General features: G+C 51.7%; 1 protein-coding gene across 1 annotated transcript in view; it reads left to right on the top strand.

Moving 5' to 3' along the window:
- The first annotated feature begins 1,317 nt into the window (after positions 1-1,317).
- LOC119395196 (collagen alpha-1(X) chain) overlaps positions 1,318-19,654 on the top strand; it is a 205,259-nt gene continuing 186,922 nt past the window's right edge. Inside the window, exon 1 of the mRNA XM_049416116.1 lies at positions 1,318-1,422. Within this exon, the coding sequence (XP_049272073.1) occupies positions 1,357-1,422 (66 nt within the window). The 5' untranslated portion in view covers positions 1,318-1,356. The remainder of the gene's footprint in view (positions 1,423-19,654) is intronic.

The raw sequence follows: 19,654 nt of genomic DNA, 5'->3' as shown, positions 1-19,654 counted from the left end.
GACCAAAATTTCTCCGTTTAGGCATCCCATGAAAGGCTATTGTCTTTAAAATAGCTCTGCGACGCGCGTCTGCCTAACCTGGCTGTAACACCGCGTTCCCCGCTCACGGCCGGGCTACCGGGGCGGCACAACGCGCTTTGCGTTTCCCTCTAGTCCGGTCGTGGTGTTCAATCACATTTTAGATGCGAAGCATCTTATGGCGGAGCTCAAACCGGTGGTGGTGGTGGTGGTGTGCGGCGTGACCACCCTTACTGCGTATGCGCAAACCCTCTCCACACACCTCCTCCCCCTCGCCCCTCCCCCTGTCCACTTACCATATCCGCTCCCCTTTCCGCTTTCCCCCTCTCCACTACCCCTCTCCCCTCACCCTCTGAAACGCGGGCTCGAAATGCCGAAACGCTGCTTCGCATCGCCTCATGATCCCCTTTAGAGGGAGATGGTGTGCCCCTCTCCTGCGCAACGCCGCGGTGAGCGCCAGCGCATGTGCGTCCCCTCCCCCTCTCTCTCCTCTCCTACGCTCCCCCCCTCGCGTGCCTGGCGACCGCTTTCCTCGCTCGCCCTGTGAGAATTAATGGCAAGGCTAGAAGAAAGACACGACGCGCGTAGCGTTTCTCATTGCGTTCCACGACGCGAGGTTGGTAGCATCGAACGAACGCAAAGGAACGCGATCGTACAAGTCCTTCGGCTTCGCATCGCCTCATGGTCGCCTTTGCGGGAGATGATGCAAGTTTTTAACATTCCGCGGGATGGCGACCAAGTTCTGCGTCCAATATGCGACGCTCTTCTGGCTATCACACCTCGTTCTCTGATTACGCTTTCCCCGTTAACTACTACAGCTGCCGCAAGGGTTTGCTGAATCATTTAACTTGGGCGCTAGTCGTGATGGAGATGTACCACTAATCATCAAAGTGGATGCATCCACGTTAAACGGTGCTATAGCTACCAGACATGAATATACATTGTACAAACTCTCTTATATGAGTGCACAGTAAGCATTCAGTTACTTCCGTAAGGCCACGCATTTCTTTCTTGTTATTCCGATTCCTATGATGGAGGGATGAACCATCGTTTTGAATACAACTTCAGTTGCGAGGGCAGCGCTGTGTGTCTTTCCTCTCTTTCACACTCGTTCTTTGTGTGATGTTGTCTTGATCAATTTAACAGGTGCCTATTCGCCATTTTTTTCTTGAAAAGACGGTTGCTAGAATTACAATAAGAACACCCGGAGACAATACTTCAGGTCGGTCACTTCGTTACTGCTCTCCATGACAAAAGAAATAGATGACTGAACCGTATTTCCTCTCGAACTTGCAGGGTGAAAAGGGCCAGGAGGGAAAGAGGGGCAGCGATGGTCAAATGGGTCCGCTGGGCCCCCCTGGACATCCAGGCCCGCCGGGGAGTACAGGAGAGCTGGGTTCTCCGGTAAGTACCACGATCCAAATAAAATTTGCATGCAGACTTCCATGCTTTCCAATGCAGTTAAAATAATTTACGTAGCTGCTCCTAGCGATCGGTGTTCTTTCATGACACTTTACGTGCTATAATCACTTTCTGACACCAATGTGTCTTCTTTCAGTGGTCGCTGAAGAACTCTGATGAGCTCACAGCAACAATAGCTATCCTTAAGAGTTACTGAACTAAATTTTGGCTGCAGAAATTTTCAGCCAAGTTGAGAGATTGCGTGCTTAAATTGACAGGCACTACGTACACTTCAGGCGGAAGCTAGAGAAAAAAAAATGAGTTTATTACGTATTTCACAACCTCCTGCGTCTATCGGCCATGACGTGAACTAGAGGCGGTGACGTTTGGTGACGTTTCATGCACCGCAAACGGGCATGCCAACAATGGCAGCCGTCGCCCGCGTCTGTCAAGCCGCCCAGTTCCTGCTACGAGTCCCAGAACCACTACAAACGGCACCGGCAGCGAACGATGCTACCAGCTGGGTTAAACCTACTAAATGGTGGTGCACGCCTGAGTGCGTTTGTGGAAGGGAGTTGATGACATGTGAAGGAGAGGTGGAGAAAGGTTAGAGGAGAACACGTGCACGCTGCCTGTGCAGCGGTGAATGTGACGCCACTGCTCGCGCTGGCGTATGTTGCTGATACTTAAAGGGAAGCTGAACCACTTAAAAAATGACTTTGGCATGTGTAATCATACTTTGATCCCTGCTGAATTTGAAAAAGCAATGTAAGAGCTCACAGAACCGAACGCAAATAGCATTTCTTGGCAATAAACAGCGGCTGCAGCCGCAGGGTTTCTTGAGCTGCTGAGTGAAGAGGGTGACATCATCTTCGATGTGCCACGTCATCGGCGCCATCAGTTCTGCTAGAGCATGGCCTTAGCGATCAGTTCCACCAACGCGCGCAGCCGGAGGTAGTCGCGGAGGCCACGGTTGCAGATACGACAGTGCTGCGCGGCTCCGCCAAAACAACCGACTATGACGTAGTTCCGGTTAGTTCGTTTCCACGCCCACACTTTCCGCGCGTTCGCGTGGGCGGAGCAAGACAAACTTTTCTTTCGCGTATTTGAAAGCTCCTACTGCCACAACAACGAAAAAAAAATTCCGCCATCGTCCTCAATCATGTTGCTCCTTGTTAATAACAAAGTTTACCGAATTCTAAAACCACTTCAGCTTCCCTTTAAGGTGATGTATTTTTATGCTTTATATTGTTAAGGGGAGTATTTATTCGGTTAGCACTAGTCAGCCTCACACTTCACACATTGCAGAGTAATGCAGGCCAAAGGGCAGGTCCAGACTCAGACCCACAGTAACAACGTCGTCATTTTGAGCCATTCGGCGTCACTTGGGCGCCCGTGCCAAAGTGACCTTTCCATACCCGTGACATTTCCCCGGCGGGCAAAGTACCGTACCGGTGCTTGTTATGGTTAGAAGGGCGTGCCACCGCTGTACGGCTTCAGAAGAAAAACATGCACGATGTCAATTCTGTATGTAGCAGTCGATGAGTTTGGGGTCGGGGAAAGCGCATATATGACAGCTGATACCTGGCGCAGGTCTCGGTAGGACGCAACGTATCGCGATAAAAGCTTCTCGCAGAGGCCAACACGACGGGATGATAGCTACAGTAGAACGAGAGAGCCCGGAGGAAAATCGTCATCTCTATGTCGACTATCATAGAGGGTCTTTTGTGCAGTCTGGGACGACAAGAAGCTAGCGCGGGCTGTACTGTACGTGTAAAGAGAGCACGGGTGATGACAACTTGAGCGTGTGAAGCGGTGGATGGTGGATCAGGCGGAAGCAGGTTGTCGAAAGGTAATAAAGGATCACCATCAAAGAGAAACTCGGTGAGTAGCCGGTAGTTTCATGACGTGACGAGTTGTTGGTGAAGGTGACGAACGGGAGGGCAATGTCCCAATTGGTGGGGCCGTCAGAAGCGTACATGGAAAGCATGTCCGCCAGTGTGCGTTGAGGTGTTTGGTAAGTCCGTTGGTATGAGGGTGGTAAGAAGTCGTAAAGTTGTGTCGAGTAGCACAAGATCGAAATAAGTGGTCAACCACACGAGACAGGAAGCAGCCACCCCAGTCTGTAAGTGAGAAGGAGCGCCATGATTGAGAATGATGTTGTAGGGTAGCAAATCTGCAATGTCCATCGCGCAGCTGGTCGGTACTGCTCGAGTGTTTGCATACCGAGTAGCATAATCCGTAGCAACTGCAATCCATTTATTTTCTGTTGTCGAAGTTGGAGAGGGACCTAGCAAGTCCAACCCCACTCGATAAAACGGCTCGGCTTCAACAGGCTGAATGCCACCGGCAGAGAGAGTAGTACGCTTCTTTCGACTGTCGCACAGGTCACAAGCTGCAGCGTAGTGGCGGATGGAACTATAAAGACCCTTCGGGAATACCCGTAGTCGAACACGTTCATCGGTTCTAGATACACCGAGATGTCCAGAAGTTGGGGTGTCGTGAAGTTTTTGCAGGACGTCCTTGCGCAGATGGCGTGGGACGACGAGTAAAAGTTCCGTGCCATAGGGGTGTAAGTTGTGGCGGTACAAAACGCTGTCTTGAAGCATGAACATGCTCAGTGAAAGGTCGATATCGCCGGATTGAAGATGGTCAGTGATAGAGAGCAGTGATAGATCGCGGCGTTGTTCATCCGCCACGTGCAGGAACTCAGTGATGGCTAAGATGCAGGCATGGACTTCCGACTCGGTGAAATTGGGTGGATCAACAGGGTGCTGTCGTAAGCAGTCGGTATCACTGTGAAACTTGCGAGATTTGTAGTCCACAAGTGTTGAAGATTGGGTGAGTTGGTTAGTCGTACTTGAAATGGTATAGCGCATTACGGGGAAGGAGAAACGGCCTCTGTCCGTTTCTTCTTCCCCGAAGAGTGAATAGCGCTTTGTCTTCTTGTGTCGGTCTGCTAGGCCGTTTCTTCTTCCCCGTAATGCGCTATACCATTTCAAGTGAAATTTGTAGACTACCAAGAACGTGTACTCCTGGAATCGTAATGCCCACCGGGCGAGTCTTCCTGTAGGGTCCTTAAATGTTGACAGCCAGGAGAGCGCATGATGGTCTGTGATGACTGCGAACGGGCGCCCATATAGGTACGGACGGAATTTTGCGATAGCCCAGACAAGAGCTAGACATTCCCTCTGAGTATTGGAATAATTCTTTTCCGACTGTAACCGAAGGCGGCTAGCGTACGCTATCACACGGTTTGTGCCATTCCGTATCTGGGCGAGTACAGCCCCAGTGCCATGGCCACTTGCATCGGTGCGAAGCTTTGTTCGAGCGACTAGGCCAAAGTGAGCCAACGCAGGTGGTGATGTGAACCTGCAAATAAGTGATCCAAAGGAATGTTCTTGGTCCTCACTCCGGGTAAAAGCCACGTTCTTCGTTCATCGAAGGTCAAGCGATGAGAAATACGTGGCACCATGGAGGCAGTGGAGCGCATGATCAATTCGAGGTAGATGATAGACATCCTTCTTGGTGATTCGGTCCAGATGGCGATAGTCGACGCAGAACCGCCAGCAGCTGTCATTTTAGGTTTGCTCGGAGGTATGTCCCGCGGCATGGTAGTCCGCACTCACACTGCGCATGCGCAACTCTCCTCCTTCCCTCTCTCCAACAGCTGCGTGTTTCTCTCTGCACTTCTCTACCAGAACCTGCTTGCGCTTGTCCTGCGTTCTCACTTCTACTCTCGCGGCGCATGCGCTACTCTCCTCCTCTAATCTCCTCTCCCTCAAGTAGCAGAGCGCTGCGCGCGTTCAGTCCAGCGCTTGCTTCGGTTGACTCCTCTGAAATGCAGGCTCGACATGCCGAAATTCTCTCCTGCGCAGCGCCGCGATGAGCGCCAGTGCATGCGCGTCCCCTGCCCCTCTCTCACCTCTCCTACGCTGCCTTCCTCTCGCGCGCCTGTCGACCGCGTTCGCCGCTCGCCCTGCGAGAACGGTCAGGTTAAAGGGAAGACACGACGCGCGTAGTGTTCCTCTTTGCGTTCGACGACGCGAGGTTGGTAGCATGCCCGAGATCGGTAGCATACCCAACGAACGCCAACGGAACGCGATCGTGCAAGTGCTCCGGCTGCGCATCGCCTCATGGTCCCCTTTAGAGGGAAATGGTGTAATTTTTTAACAAACACGACAGGTGATGCCCAAGGGATCGAAGAGGGCTCTATGACGTCTTTGTCGAGCATTTTCACTCCCTCATTTTGTATAATGTGGCGCTCTGAGTGAGACGTACGGTAAGGGCGATTGTAAAGGGGGATGGCGTCGTTGGTGTCGATACGGTGGGCTAACACGTGTGTGCGGTGCAGGGGACGGTCGCCGATGTCAAAAATAACCAGCTAAGAAAAGAGAACACCACGGAGCGCTTCAACTTGGAAAGGTAACAGGTCATTAGATATCATTTTGTCAAGGAATGCCTTATTTTCGCAGCTATGAGAGCTTCAGCTGCGGTCTTGGTGCTAGGGATGAAACCGTACATTGTTCCACAGCTAAGAGTTCGGCTAAGGCAATGCCTTGAGAAAGGACCTGGGTCGACGCAGAGAAGTTGAGAATAAGTAGAAGCGTCCTGTTGTTGGCAAAACACCCTATATTATGATGAAGTGCGATGTTGCGGGAAACGGTCAGGTCGGTGAGGAGAGCTACCAGATAGGCACCATCAAGAACTGGCGGGAACAGCGACATAGGGACGTACATAGCAGCCACGTACCGTAGCCGTGTGCGATTTGCAGAATGACATCAAAGCACAAAGGCAACTCGAGCTGTGAAGGGTCGATGCAACAATTGATGATGGCCGAGTGCGCGGTGAAGAAATCAATGCCAAGAAGCAAATCTTGTGGGCAAGCGTCGAGAACTACGAAGAAGAGAACTGAAACGTGGCGGCCGGCAACAGGGACCGCGGGCAGTGCACATACCAAGAACTGATGTTCGGCTGCCATCGGCTTCTCGCACTGTAGAAGACACAGCGGGTGTGAGAACGTTTCTTAGGTGGGACCGAAGATGAGAACTCATAAAGGATATGTGGCCGCCAGTATCGATTAGAACAGTAACGGCCAGACCATCGATGGGAACACTAAGTAAATTTCGTCTGGAATTAGCGGTCGGTAGAGGTTTTTCGGTCCGAGTTGTCAATGCAGCGCCACCTCCAGGAACTGCATTTATTAGTTTCCCTATTCCTGTCCAGACAAATTGGGGGACCCTTAAGCTTCGCCTTTAAGGGTTGAACGCAATAGCGAAATCCGGCCCCTAGTGCGCACTTCAACCACTAAGTGCATACTTATTAATGTGTATTGTTACACACACACGCACACAAACACACACACGCGCGTGCGCACGAATTGTACAGGTTTTTGATTTAAAGCAAGAGTCGCATAGCCTCCAAGATACACGCCGCGCGCTCGCCAACTCGGAGGCCATGAAGAGTCTCACAATGCCTCACAGATGGCAGCACATTATCTAGCATTTGCTGTTTGCTTGATCAACGCCTCCTTTGAAAAGCCGGCGTTGGCTTGATATGTTTTCCGCTAGATGGACATAGTCGTCCATTTTTAGAGCTGTTCGAAAGTTCGTGTGTGTTTTTAGCGGCGATGGCTGCACTATCCCGGCCTTTTTCGACGTAGTTTGATGGCCTCCCAAATGCGCCTACAAATCGCCGAATGGGCTCGCTTTCGTCGTAACACCTGTCCAACAAAATGCGTTAAGGAGACTCCTTCCACTACATGGTATTTATGTAGTGTTTTTTTCCGAAGCAGCTGCAAGTAAAATCGTGGCTTTGTGGTAGGATACCTGCTTGCCACGCGAGCGGCCCGGGCTTGATCCTCAATGGGATCGAACATTTTATTCTTTATTTTATTTGCTTCCTTCTCGATTTTTCGCTCACAACCAACGGTGCCGACACCGACGCCGACGGCGGAATTTCTGAGACACGAGCTCTCTAACGCTATCGCGTTTATATGCCGGCGATAGAGAGCGGGGGCATTCAGAGGAGCGTGACTGGCGACCCTGAGGCGACGATGAGCGGCTGGGTCAGTGTATCTGGGCGACGACGTCAGCGTAGGATAGTGCGGAGCGCGTCGTACCATGCACGTGCTGTTCCCCTTAGGTAAAAAATCCCCCGCACCTCCCTGAAGGGGATCGTGAGGAAATGCGAATGCATTTGGGTGCACCCGATGAATGTGCGATTCATTAATGGAGACGAGAGTGTGCACGTAGAGGCGTAATGCTCGAGTTGCAGTGTGTTACACTTCGTCCTAGTGGTATCGTTGCCGCGAGAGATTCGACTTCACCGACTTTCATCGCTATCAAGACACCAAAGCGCGCGCTCCCTGCATGATATATATAGGTCCGAGCGCGCAGAGGAGGAGCGCCCGAGCTCTCTCTCCGCCGAGCGAGCGCCCTCACCGGGTACACTCCTTTTCTCCCTTACCCTCCGCTACTCCGCGATGCGAACTCCATCACACGCCCGCGCGCTCCTCCTCTCCCTTACCCTCCGCCGCTCACCACCTGCTCCGGTTGCAAGGCGCGGCGCAGCTGTTGCTAGGGGCGAGGAATAGCGCGCGCGTGGAGATCTGTGCGCACGCCGGCCAGGGACGCACGAAAACCCCCGACTAAGAAATGCATTCGCATTTAAAATGATGTTGGCCAGCATAAGCGTTTCATCCCACCTGTAGTGCTTGCTGACGCGCTCGTATACGACGAGCCACTCATCGACGTCAGTTGTGTACGTGCTGCAAAATGTACCAGGGTAAAGAAGGTGGGAAGGAATCACAGGTGTCTGAGCTGGCGTGGACTGCTATGACTGCGTGCCGTGTTCAGGCATCATGGCTGGATTAAGGTGGCGTCCGCAATGGAAATCCAGCGTCGGGTTGTTGTAAGACTCGCAACCTCCATCAAAAAGATGTTCCGGGAGTATTTTAAATGCGGAGCATTTCGTAGTCACGCCTGCGGCGTCGGCCACCGTCCACACCCCCACTGCGCATGCTCGGCTCGTCTCGTTCCGGCAGCAAGCCTCTCCTCTCCCTCCCTCGCATGCTCGGCTCGTATCGTGCCGGCAGCAGGCCTCTCCTCTCCCTCCCTCCCTCCTCTCGATCGAAGGCAGGCGGTGTGTATATAGGCGGCGGAGCGCGGTTTCGGAATTCAGTCAAGGGCATCTTTACTTGGCTTTCGCTTGACTTTATGCTTCGCTTGACTGGAGTAGATGCAATGGAAGCAACAGCACGTTCAATCAGCGTCCCACCACTCGTTGAACGCAACGTTACCCCACCCTCACCGTCGTCGGCATCAACGACAGCAAGCAACGCAGAAGACAAGCCTGCGAAGAGACGAGCATACGACGCTGATCGCAAGCGTTTGAATCGAGCTGCGGACCCGGAACTTCGTGCACGAGAAGCTGCTGCGAGACGGGAACGACGGGCTGCGGATCCTTCACTCGGGGAACGAGAAGTAGCTGCGAAACGGCAGCGACGGGTTGTGGATCCTGAACGTCGTGCTCGAGAAGCAGCAACCGTTCGTGAACGTCGAGCAGCGGATCCATCACTCGGGCAACGCGACGCTTCTGCAAAACCCGATTACACAACATTCACGCGATACCCCCACCACTCTGCGACGCATTTACTCGAGTTCCCCCCATGGGAAGATGCGGGCAACATTTTACAGCGAAAGCTGTTATGAGATCATTTCACCGGCCGTTTTCGGCGCCGTAGTTGTCCGCCGCCGCCGCCGCCGGTGTCCGTAACCAGTATCGCTCGAAATAAGAAAAAAAACGAAATAAGAAAAAAATTTCAGGACGGAACTAGGTTCGAACCTGGGCCCTCTGCGTGGGAGCCCAGTATTCAACCTCTGAGCCATGCCGGTGCTTGAAACTGCTTTGCAAAAAGGTCCTACACAGGCTTCATGTCGGGAAGGAACCACATTAGCATATGCAATATAGCGTGGTAGAAAAGTAAAATAAGCACCAAGCGTCGCACAACGCGAATTCGGTAACCAGGCGTCACACAATGTGAATTGCGCAACGAGTAGGTTGTTGAATGCTTCCAACCCATTACAAAGGACTCTGCCATAATTCTTCATCGTCATCAGGCACAGCATCAACAAAGTGCGCATAATGCCTTACATGCGTATAGCAGGTACCAACGCTCTCCGTAGAATGACGAAAAATGGCACAGTGCCTGCTGCCCTACATCTCAAAAATTACAATGATTTAGAGCGTAGTGGGTTCCTCGCAAGTGCACTTGTATTGGTTGCCAAGGAAGCCCATAAGCGCATGATCCACTTCCTCGGGGTCTCAGTAAAATTACACTGATTTATAGCGTAGTGGGTTCCTCGCAAGTGCACTTGTATTGGTTACCAAGGAAGCCCATAAGCGCATGATCCATTTCCTTGGGGTCTCAGTAAGTTCTTCGCCACCCCCCGTCTCTCTCCCACGTCAACCTATGTTATACAGCATGACGAGAGAGGGAAATAACGACCGGGCGTCACCCAATGCAAATTACATAACTGGTGGGCCGTTTAAAGATTCCAACCTATTACAAAGGGCTGAGCCTTAATTCGTCATCGTCATCAGTCGTCGCGTCAACAAAGTGCACATAATGCCTTACAGGCGTGTAGCTGGTGCCTCGCTTCTCCGCAGAATGACGAATAATGGCTTAGTAGGTGCTTCCCAACGTCACAAAAATTGTGATTTATGGCGTAGTGGGTACCTTTCTAGTGTACTTGTATTGTAGCCCCAAGAGAGCTTAACGGGCTCTAGAAACGCCGCTCTTCCAGCTTTCGCTGTGACTGTGCTGCGGTTTCAGCACAGGCCTGGTGTTTTTTTTCGGTTAGCTCTAGTCGAGGTAACACTGCACAAAGTGCACAGGAATAGAGGTCAAAGGGCAGCTCCAGACTCAGCCACACAACAACACTGTGATCTTCATTCATTCGGTGTCAGTTCGGCGCCCGTGCCAGAGCGACCTTTCCATAGATCACATAGCGGACTGGTGTAAAAAATGAAACATGCACTTAAATATAATAAAAATACGTCAAATATAATAAAAATACGTCATGCAAATCTTGGTGGACGCCGCCATAAAACACTTCCGTGTTAAAATTCCCAGCGGAATCGAGGGGAGTTGCCGTCAGGAGAACGTTCAGTGTCGATTGCTCCTGCTGTCGTCTGTTAGCCATCACTTTGTACATCGGCATGTAAACCTCGCGGCCCGAAGAAGACTTCACGACGTAACGTCGAAGCAGCGGGGCAAAGCAACGCAACCGTGATCAAACGCCGCGACCTAACCGCGACGCCAGGCGACAAACTAGCGAACTCGGCGTTCTCATCGATGGCCACAACGTCACCGCCCTCGTCGATGCTGGAGCCGAGCAGTCCGTCATCAGCGGGCCTTTCGCCGCGAAGTTGAAGAATGTTAGGACTGCTTGGGAAGGCCCCGAAATCTGAATCTGAACGCTGTCTGGAGTACGCGCAGCAACAGTCACCGTCAATATTTGCACTTCTTCTGCAAGCTTCATAATCTTGCAAAATTGCTCCAGGGATGCCATACTTGACATGGACTCCTTAACCATCACGGCGCTGTCATCGACTTAAGAACCAAGCCAATAACTCTATGGTCACACAAAGCGACACCGCCGGATATGAATCCATGTCAACGCGCCCTGAACGTACTCGCAGATCAAGTCATCATTTCGCGTAGATTCCGCATCATAATTTCCGTGGCCACAATAAAACTGAAGGCATCGAAGACGCGTTGCAAGAGGCATTTCTCGGTTGCATAAAGGAAAAGGAACCTTGATGCTAAGGAACTTCAGTCAGGATCACAGACACCTGAGCAGGGGCACGACGATTGCATACATGGAAAAAATCTTGGTGGTCAGCGATGCGTTTGGCTTTTCAGATTCTGACGAAGCTACAACGATGACCCCAATACCTGAGCCTGAGTCTTCCCGCTAGCCAACAAAGGCAGTTTCGATGCCTTCTGCAGGAATACAAGGACGATTTCTTGTCGTCGTCGTGGGTCAGACAAACGCCCCTCGAGCACCGCATCATAACAGAAGAAAATGCTCGACCACTCCGTCAAAGTCCCTACCAGGTTACGAAGTGGGAACGGGAGGCCTTTAAGAAAAAAGTCGACGAAATGCTACGCGACGGCATCACACAGCCGTCCAAGAGTCCGCGGGCGCCTCCCGTGCTGTTAGCGATGAAGAATGATGCGACCCTACGTTTCTGCGTAGATTGTCGTCGCCTGGACAAAATCACAAAGAAGGACGTGTACCCTCTTCCACCGATATAAGACGCTGAATCGACTCCACAACGCAAAATACTTTTCGTCGATGGACCTAAAGACTGGCTACTGGCAAATCGAAGTCGACGAGAGAGAAAAGACTGTCTTTATAGCAACGGACGGCCTGTTTTGTTTCAAGGTCATGCCTTTTGGTCTTTGTCCGGAACCTGCGACTTTCCAACGCGTTATGGATAGTGCTGACTGGCTTGAAGTGACAGACGTGCCTTGTGTACTTGAACGATGTCGTTGTGTTTGCCTCAAACTTGGACGAACACCTTCGGCGCCTTGAAGCGTCCTCTCTCCCATCCTATTTAACATCGCGTACGAGGAACTCTTTTTACTGAGCCACGTGATCAGCAAGGATGGTATTAGCCGAGAACCACGGAAAACAGCTCATATCGCTACCTTCCCGCCAGCCACCGACACGAAGGCCGTATGTCGATTTCTCGGCTTCTGTGCCTATTACAGACGTTTCGCCAAAATATGTTCACAGATCGCTCAACCCCTAACTCATCTCACGAAGAGCGACATGGAATTTAAAGTGGGAGATGTCGCAAGTCGAGGCATTTCAGGAACTGAAACGACGCCTGCAGACGCCTCCGATATTTGCGCATGTCGACGAATACGCCGATACGGAAATCCATACCCGTGCAAGCAGCGTAGGATTCGGCGCCGTCCTTGTGCAGAGGACCGATGGACTGGAAAGGGTTATCAGCTATGCTAGGCGGTCGCTATCCAAGGCGGAAGCCAACTTTTCTGCAACAGAAAAGGTGTTCCCTGCCATCATCCTGGCTACATCCAAGTTTCGCACCTACCTCTAAGGCAGGCCTTTCAAGGTTGTGAGCGACCATCACGCCTTGTGTTGGTTAGCTAACTTGAAGAACTCTTCAGGCCGCCTGGCACGGTGGAGCCTATGAATTCAAGAATTCAACATTACCGTCGTTTACAAGTCCGAAACAAAACACTCCGACGCCGACTGCCTGTCTCGTGCCCCCGTCGACGCACCGCCGCAGGATGATCACGATGATGAAAGCTTTTTTGGGAACCATGAGTGCCGACGACTTCGCTGAACGACAGCAAGCCGATCCAAAACTCAGGGGCCTTGTGCAATAGGCAGGACCACCGTTCTAAGTATTCAGGCGAGGATTGGCGTCATTTTTCTTGAAACACGATGCCAATCTCTCCGGCCCAGACCAACTACCTTATCGTCGTACCTTCGGCACTGCGACCAGACGTTCTGCAGGCCCTGCGCGACAGCCCGACGGCTGGCCACCTAGACATTTCCCACACGCTCGCGAGGATACACGAAGATCACACCAATTGGGATGCCATTCTGCCCTTTGTCACCTACGCCTATAACACCGCCCCTCAGAGCACTACTGGTTTTTCACCCTTCTTCTTACTGTACGGAAGGCACCCGTCGCACACCATCGACACGATACTTCCATACAAGCCGGATCGCTCTGAATGTGCGCCTATTTCTGCCACAGCCAGACTTGCTGAGGAGTGTCGTGAGCTCTGCAAAACCTTCACTACGCATAACCAAGAGCGGCAGAAGAGCATTCGCGGTGACAACACCACTTCTGCGCCCACGTTCCTCCCTGGAGCGCTCGTTTGGCTCTCTGTCCCTACCACTGCAACTGGCCTCTCTTCCAAACTCCTGCCCAAATACGAAGGACCCTACTGTGTCGTCGAACGCACATCCCCGGTCAACTACCTCATCGAACCCATCGAACCGTCTTCGGACATGCGCCGTCGAGGGCGCGACATTGTCCACGTGGAGCGCCTGAAGCCCTACCACGACCCCCTCATAGTGACTAGTTGCTAGGTCGCCCGGTGGCTCCCTTTTCCTACCCGGGGGTAATTGTAGCGAAGCGTTCGAACTTGGTAATGGGTCGTCCTCTCGAGCACCTTCTAGTGGGTCGCCCTCTTCGGCTCGAAGAGAACGCAGCTCGCGCTGAGAGTCGGCCCCGCCTTGACTGTCGCTGTATCGTCGAGTATCGTCGCCGCTAATAAACCTCTTTATAAAAGTACTACTGGTCATGCCTTACCGCCGACGTCGCTTGCTACGTGAGGACATGCCGGGACAGTCACCGACGCAAGACACCGCTGATAAGGCCAGCAGGACTTCTGCAGCCCCTCGAACCACCTCGCCGACCGTTCCAACAAATAGATATGGAGTTATGGACTTACTGGGGCCGTTTCCGACGTCTACTATCGGAAGCAGGTGGATCGTGGTAGCTACCGACTACTTCACCCGCTACGCCGAAACGAGGGCCCTGCCCAAGGAAGCGAATTTTTACGTTGCGAACATCGTCCTGCGCCATGGCGCCCCAGAAGTCCTCATCACCGACAGAGGTACGGCCTTTACTGCTGACCTTACTCAGGCGATCTTGAAATACAGCGAAACGAGCCACTGCCGGGCCACAACCTACCACCCCACCCGCAGACCAATGGCCTCACCGAGCGCCTAAATAAGACCATCGCCGACATGGTGGCCATGTACGTGGACGTCGAACACAAGATGTGGGATGCCATCCTTCCCTACGTTACCTTCGCATACAACACGGCCTTGCAAGAAACGACGCAGATGACGTCATACATTCTAAAAAGACAGGGCGTGCAAACAAGGACACAAGAAAGAAGTCAGGACACCACAAACGCCGACTAACAACGCGAGTTGTTAGTCGGCGTTTGTGGTGTCCTGACTTCTTTCTTGTGTCCTTGTTTGCACGCCCTGTCTTTTTAGAATGAATACTTACCAACTAGCTCAGCTCTCTGTTATTCTAAGACGTCATACAAGTTGGTGTATGGAAGGAACCCGGCAACGACGCCTGACGCCATGCTACCCAACGTCACCGACGAAGAAAACCTCGACGTGAGTGTCTACCTTCAGCGTGTCGAAGAAGCCCGACAACTCGCCCGCCTACGCATCAAGAATCAGCAGACGACTGACAGCCGCCGTTACAATCTTCGACGACCCTACGTGGAATACCAGCCCGGCCATCGTGTTTGGGTGTAGACGCCGATACGCCGACGTGGACTTAGTGAAAAACTTCTTCGGCGATACTTCGGGGCATACGAGGTTCTTCGATGTCTCAGCGCTCTAGACTACGAGGTCATCCCGGACGGCATCACGAACTCTCAACGGCACCGTACGCGACCTGAACTCGTCCATGTCGCGCGCCTTAAGCCGTTTTATGCGCGTTAGTGAACCTTAGGAGTGCTTTTTCCTTTATCAGTGTACTTTTTTGTGTATACACTTTCGCCCCCTTCCATCTTGTGTTACGAGAACGGGACGATGTTATTTCAGATGGGGGCAATGCCATGTGCGCTTCTTTTTGTCATTTTTATCTAACTAATCCGTTGCACGCGTAGCCAGCACCTTACGCAAGGCCCACCCTAATGTCTGGGAATGTTCCAGGTTATCTTAGAATCTTCTTACAGGCTTGAGCGCGCAAACGCAAACAGTTGAGATTATTCTCGAACATACGCGGCCACCAGCGCTAAGGCCAGAATGTTCAATGCTGCATGTATAAATACCGACGCGCCTTATCGCATAGCAGTTCATCGACGCCCTACGCTCTGTTCGCCGCTATCAGTGTACAGTGTGTATTGCTGTACTTTGACTTTCCGTTTCCCGGTCAAACGTTCGGCCAAGTAAAGAGTTTCATCTTAGACCAGCCGACTGCTGCCTTCGTCGAGGTCACGACCCCGTGACAGTATTCAGTAGTTTCAAGCATGTGTTTGTGTTTGCGTCTTTTTTGTGTACGTGTTCGTTGCCCTTTTGTGCGCTGCCTATTCGAAAATCATGGCTCACCAACTAGCCCATCAGCACATTTTAAGCATGTTTTACTACATTCGCGACGTCCCTTTACTAGGCTGCAGCTACTAAAGCTGCTAAATTTTGCCATTGGCAATCCACAGAGCTTTCAGAAGGATACAAGTGTGTAGCACTTTAGGGGTCTCGCTTGTCGTCCATCCGTAGATCTCAAGCGGCGGAGATCATGATCAATGTGAAGTCGTCAATACAGGCATAAAAAACGCTAGCATGGTTCAAAACCGGCTTAAAATTAACGATCAAGGTCTAAATCAATGCAAATAATAGAAATAATCAAGAAGTAGTTGCAGCAATTAGTTAACATCGGTAAAACGCTTCGTAAACATGCGGCTGACATCCGCGCAAGGGAGGGCGCCAGCGTGTCGCCAAGAGCGTGATTACTGCTCGCACCATCGCCTCTGCGGTGCAAGAGTGTAGCAACCTGACGGAACTTGCTGCAGACTACACGCATCTCAACTGCCATAACACGAAGGAATTGAATAAGTAGCACGCAAGTCGTCCACCGAGTTTGCGAATCACTTTAACAAGACTCTACTCATGGCGTGGAAACCCTACAAATACTAAGCCACCTATGTGCTTTGTTGATGCCTTAGCTGTGACAGTCCTATGTAAAACTTAGGCAGTTTTATTTACACAGCGAAGCTGTTTAAGGCAGCCTTAAGTTGTATGCCGCATCAGGACTCATAAACGGGTATGTGCAACAGAAATTGGGTAAATTCCACCACTCACCACTGGTCGACTAACACTAGGGAACGGGAAAGGCAACGGCGGCTGCGAGCAGACCACGAAGCCTTGGAAGGCCTACGCCAACGAAGGCTCGCCGGTAGATCCATGAGAGGTGCGAACACTTCGTTTCAGCTCGAGCTCATCTCTGGTTGGACACCCAGGCAGCAGACTACATCAGGCCGATAATGACTGTGCGGCAGATATGCGGTGCCCAATCAAGGCCCAATGTTGCCGGCAGTGACTCATTATTGGCTGAGCTGTTGAAGTTGACCGGCAATACTCGGCCGGTTTTGCCGCCCTTCATCGGATATTACGTTTTCACCGGCAATATTGGGCCTGGTGTGCCGCCGTCCTAGCGATTTCAGCTGAGCCAATGGCTTTCGTCGGCAAATATTGGGCCGGTTTTGCTGCTCCTCAGCCTATGTCGGCTGAGCCGTTGGCTTTCGCCGGCTAAAATTGGGCCACTTTTGCCGTTCATCAGCCGACGTTGGTTAAGCCTCTGTGTTTCAGCGGCTAATATGTGGCCAATTTTACTGTCCTTCAGACAGTGTAGAGCTCAGTCACGGTCTTTTGTCCGGAAATTCGGCACTTGTTGCTGCCCTTCGGCGCTCGACCTGATAATTAATCAGATCGATATAGCATTACCGAAATTCCAATCATTTAGTTTATATATCAAACAGACGTCGAGCGCTATTTCTACCTACGCATTTCATTGCCGGAGCATCACGCGTGCGCACTTCTGCGTAGTTTTATTCATGTGTTTTTTTCTTAAACGCGGGATACACTTGCAGTGCAATAGAGCATTAGGTGCTTGAATGCTTGTCGCCTAAGCTGCAGAAAGCCGCTACATGGATTAGTCTAATAGCTTGCATTCTCTATTTACTTTCTGGCAATGACTAACAGTTATCACTAGCACAGACACTTTTTTACCTAAAAAGGTGGCCTTCAGAAGAATGACTGAGTGACATTAGATGGCCACTTCGTTGACCAGTTCTTCAACGCTATCAAAATGTTGAAACATGATAACACATACCCTTAACTTCATGGGCCAAATGCAAAGTACTTCTCTTTTGTAATTATTTTCCATTGGTAAGTCGACTCAGCATCATGATTCGGCGAAACATCCCCGCACAAATGCTTTTAGCGGAAGTATTTTTATCTGAATTCTAATTCTCTGTATAAACCGAATCTGACATCATATTTATAGCGCTATATCCATTACATCCTTTCAGCCGCTGACTATGTCGCACGAGTGCTCATAAACTACACGGATAATTTCCTGTCTGTGTGTGTACACGTATTTACACACGCGCGTGTTGTGGTCAAGCGTAACAAACGCATTTTCCTTAGTGATGTGACATAATTTTACCTGGTGAAAGTAGTAAAAAGCTCAACAAGGCGTGTTGCTGAGCTAGTTGGTGCATTACTTGAGAAAAAAGATAGGTATGGCGCAGAAAAGATCGGGGCGAAGTGAAGACATGTTTTTGTAACGTTAGCTACACTGGCCTAGCCGAGCCAGTTTCGCGTGGCTCAAGAGCTGTGATGCGTATGCGCGAAGATCAGTGATGTCACACAGCTCGCGGATCGGTGCCGGCACCTTCCGCGCACTCCGCCGTTGCCGCGCCCGACTCGCTGCCACCGGTCTGCGCTTTCCAGGTGAGTGACGCCGTAGCCGAGTTAGAGGCACTGGCGCCGGCGCGCGCGCAGCTATTCGCCTTCGCTGTGCAGTCGCCGTCTGACACCGCGCTGGAGCCGCTTGATAGCACCTCTGACTGGCGTTTGCTAGTGTGGTTTAGCCACGGAGAAGGAGAGCGCAAATGCGGCTCAACGGTGCAGAAGAGCGGAGAAGCTTAACTCATCGGATCCCGAAGTAATTGCCTCGCAAAATAAATATACTTGTGCCACATAATACGTATATCGTGTGTATGTCATTGGAGCAGCAGTAAGCGTGATACTCAAGCTAATTCTACACAATCAGGAAAGCTAAGAATAATTAGTTTCCACGTCCTCACATCGGTGCAGCGTTCCGAACTTCTGTGCCTGCTGGAAGAATTTTGTTCTTCTTTCGATATCGGGCGAACTTCTCTTGGCCGCACATCCGCTGTTACGCATCATATCGACACTGGCGCCCAACCACCACTGCGGCAACGTCCATGTAGCGTGTCTCCCGCAGAACGTCGGGTCATTAATGAGCAACTTGACGATATGCTTCGACGCGACGTTATTCGGCCCTCGGACAGCCCATGTGCGCCTCCCGTTGTTCTCGTTGCGAAGAAGGACGGTTCCGTGCGGTTCTGTGTCGACTACCGACTGCTCAACAAGATCATTCGCAAGGATGTTTATCCGCTGCCGCGAATCGACGACACGACTGACAGCCTGCAAGGAGCCGAATTCTTTTCATCTCTTGATTTGCGCTCGGGGCACTGGCAAGTACCCATGGCGGATGACGCTCAACCGAAGACTGCTTTTGTCACGCCCGACGGCTTGTACGTGTTCAACGTCATGCCGTTTCGTCTGTGTAATGCGCCCGCGACCTTCGAGCGCATGATGGACACCGTTCTGCGCAATTTGAAATGGCACACGTGCTTATGTTACCTGGACGACGTCGTGGTTTTTGCTCCAGACTTCTCCACGCATCTCCAACGTCTGCGGCATGTTTTGACGCGTTTGCGCAACGCCGGTCTTCGACTGAATCTGAAGAAGTGCCGATTTTCCGCACGCCAGCTGAGAATCCTCGGCTACGTCGTGTCCAATGACGGAAGCCTTCCCGATCCGGCCAAGCTTCGGGCCGTGGCCGAATTTCCCAAACCTACGTCCGTCAAAGAACTGCGCACTTTCGTAGGACTGCGTTCGTACTTTCGACGCTTCATACGAAACATTGCCACCATCATATGGCCACTGACGAAGCTCCTTGGAATTAACGGACACCTAAATTCGTGGTCGCCCGAGTGCAACGACGCGTTCGCAAAGCTTCGTCGTTTGTTGACGTCTCCTCCCATAATACGCCACTACGATCCTACGGCCCCAACGGAGGTACACACGGACGCCAGTGGTGTCGGCCTCGGCGCTGTCCTTGCGCAGCGCAAACCAGGGTTCTCCGAATATGTCGTGGCATACGCAAGCCGTACACTTACCAGAGCCGATACCAATTACACAGTCACGGAAAAAGAGTGCCTGGCGATCATCTAGTCCCTTACAAAGTTTCGACCTTATTTCTATGGTCTACCATTTGATGTCGTCACCGACCATCATGCACTATGCTGGCTGTCATCATTGAAGGATCTCTCCGGCCGTCTCGACCGCTGGGCACTTCGCCTGCAAGACTACGATATCCGCGTGCTGTACCGCAACGG

The sequence above is a fragment of the Rhipicephalus sanguineus genome, chromosome 5 (assembly GCF_013339695.2).
Source record: "Rhipicephalus sanguineus isolate Rsan-2018 chromosome 5, BIME_Rsan_1.4, whole genome shotgun sequence".
NCBI classification, from domain to species: domain Eukaryota; kingdom Metazoa; phylum Arthropoda; class Arachnida; order Ixodida; family Ixodidae; genus Rhipicephalus; species Rhipicephalus sanguineus.
Note: the sequence above shows the minus strand (reverse complement) of the source record. Positions and strands in the feature narration are given on the sequence as shown.